Consider the following 2,615-nt stretch of genomic DNA (forward strand, 5'->3'; position numbering starts at 1 on the left):
AGGGACAGCCAGGAGGGCACAAGGACACAGGAGTGTGCCCCACATGCACAAGGGTTCAGGAGCAGAAAGGCTGCACGAGTGTAAATCAGGCACCTGGGCACATGAGGATGCAGAAAAGCTGCACGAGGCTGCACATGGGAGGCAGGAGGAAGATGAAAGGGATGCACAAGGAATGCACACACACAGCAGTGCTCAGGAGGAGCACGAAGGACACACGAGGACTCAGGAGGATGCACAAGAGATGGACAAGAGGGGTGTGGGAGATGCACAGGGATGCACAAGGATGCCCAGGAAATGCAAGAAGATGGATGGGATGCCCAAGGGAGGCAGAGGAAGGTGCCTGATGGGGAGGGGGGGTGAGGGAGGGTGCACAGAGGATGATGAGGCTGTGTGGATGAAGCAGATGGGCCCCAGAGTGGGGCAGGAAGCTGCACAGGCACCTCCAGAGGTGTGTGTGAGACAGACAGCTGTCTCAGGACAGGAGAGCTGTACAAAGAATGCCTGAGGGATGTGCAGGAGATGCATCCAGGACTCCTGAAGGATGTGTGGAGGATGCAGCAGAGATGCATGAGGGATGCAGGAGGAATGCCACAGGATTTATCTGGGATTCCTCAAGGATGCACAGGAGATGCAAAAGGGATGAATGAGGTTGCAAGAGGGATGGGCAAAGGATGCACAAAGGATGCAGTGGAGAGGCAGGAGGATGCAGAGGGATCTGTGGTGGAGGCACAGAGCTGCAGAGGAGCTGAGTGGAGGATGCACGAGGGGTGCCCAGGGCAGGCAGGGGGGAGCAGGTACCTTTGAGGATGTAATCCGTGAGCAGAGTGGGCACCTTCTCATTCCCCTCCTTCATGGCAAACAGGACTGTGAGGGAGAGCAAAGCTGTGAGCCTGGCTCTGCTGCCCCCCAAATGTCCCTTTTTCCCCCCCAAACCAGCCCCACAGTTGCCATACAATTTCCCCATACAATTTATGCAGCAGGCCTGGGAACACCCACACAAAAAGGACTTTCATCCCCAATTAGCCAATCTGTGGCAGTGCAGAATGGGTGATTTACCCCCAAACCAACCCTGGTATAAGGAGAATAAACTGGGGGGAGGCGTTGGCTGCCAACCAGCAGTGCTGCAGTGATGCAAACCAGGGATTTTCCCCACCAGGTGGGTTTGTTGCAATGATGATGCAACGTGGGTGGTAGCACTTTAAATTGCCCATGCTGCAATGATGCAAAAAATTCCCCAAATTAGTTGTGCTGCAATGATACCCCAAACTGCAGCCACTGAAGCAAAGCAAAATGTGCCTTTGTGTTCCCCAAAACATGTGATGCTGACCCAAACCAGCAGCTTGAATGAATACTCACTGTTGGTGAGCATCTGCAGGTCCTCAACAGAGGGTGGTGAGCCCTTCTTCTCATAGGGAATCACCGTGTTCAGGTACTGCAAAAACAAAAGCCACCCCAAGAAAACACCCAGATGGCACAAAACTGCCTGGTTTTTGCATCACCTTGAGACAAATTTGTGCAAAAATAGAGTATTTCTGCAAAATTCCTGCAATTGCATTTAATCTGCAGATGTTTTGGGGAGTGCTGAACTAACTGGGTGCTGCAAACTCCACCCAAATCCATCCCTCCTCAGGGAGAACTTTTTGGGGTGAAAACAGTTAATTTTTTCAAGAGGGGTTACCAGGGTGTAGGGGATAGAGCAGTGTTGTAAAATGAAGAAAGATTTTAACAGGGGGTGGGGGCATGCAGGGGAATGGGGAGTGCAGGGAGGAGGAGCAAAAACAAACAGATTTGGGCAATTTTTGCGGGGGGGAAAAGGGGCACCTGCTTCTCGTTGGTGGTAGGACCAAAAGTCTGGCGCAGGCCGGAGTGCAGGATGCTGGAGATGCCCTCCATGCTGAAGCGCTGGGGGGACAGCGTGTCACCCTGTCACCTCCCGGGGACAGCGACATCACCCGTGGCACCTCCTCTGCCACCAGCGTCCCCCACAACTCCCTGACTCCCACACCCTGCCCAGATCCCAGCACCCTGCTCCATACCCATCCCAAATCCCTTTGTGTCCCTGCTCCAAGTCCCCCTATCCCTGCATTCCCCCTGTCCCTGTGCTGTGTCCTTCCCATGCCCCTCTGCCCCATCCTGTCGCTATTCCCATCCCATCCCATCCCATCCCATCCCATCCCATCCCATCCCATCCCAACCCTCATCCCCTTGCCCCATCCAGACCCCAGGTCCCCCAACCCTCCCAGCCCACCCGGGGCAGCCCCGCTCCGGTCCGTGCCCACCTTGCGGGGCATGTTGCTGCCGCGCTCGGAGCGCGCCCCTTGCAGGCTCAGCCCCTTGTCCCTGCGGCGGCGCCGGGCTGCCTCCCGCTGCTCCCGCTGCTCGCCCTGCACGGCCAGCAGCGCCCCGATGAACGCCGTCTTCACCTCCTTCTCGAAGGCCAGCTCGTCCCGCCGCGCCAGCTGCGCCACCAGCTCGGCCGAGAGCGCCCGGCTCGCCGCCTCCGCCCGGCCCGCGGCCGCCAGCAGCTCCCGCGCCGACAGCCGGCCCAGCCCTGCCCGAGAGAGCGCCTGTGTCCGGCACAGCCCGAACAGGGGCTGGAGGGACTTACAGCCCGG

General features: G+C 57.7%; 1 protein-coding gene across 1 annotated transcript; it reads right to left on the reverse strand.

The window, feature by feature from the left end:
• Nucleotides 1-358: 358 nt before the first annotated feature.
• LOC121355259 (fasciculation and elongation protein zeta-1-like) lies at nucleotides 359-2,567 on the reverse strand (the record flags this gene model as incomplete). The annotated part of the gene is made up of 4 exons (XM_041470534.1): nucleotides 359-864; nucleotides 1,357-1,432; nucleotides 1,822-1,902; nucleotides 2,280-2,567. Coding segments are annotated over 4 exons (837 nt in total), but the record flags the coding sequence as incomplete, so codon positions are not given.
• Nucleotides 2,568-2,615: the final 48 nt, after the last annotated feature.

Source organism: Pyrgilauda ruficollis, unplaced genomic scaffold (assembly GCF_017590135.1).
Source record: "Pyrgilauda ruficollis isolate IOZ18807 unplaced genomic scaffold, ASM1759013v1 scaffold2471, whole genome shotgun sequence".
NCBI lineage: Eukaryota > Metazoa > Chordata > Aves > Passeriformes > Passeridae > Pyrgilauda > Pyrgilauda ruficollis.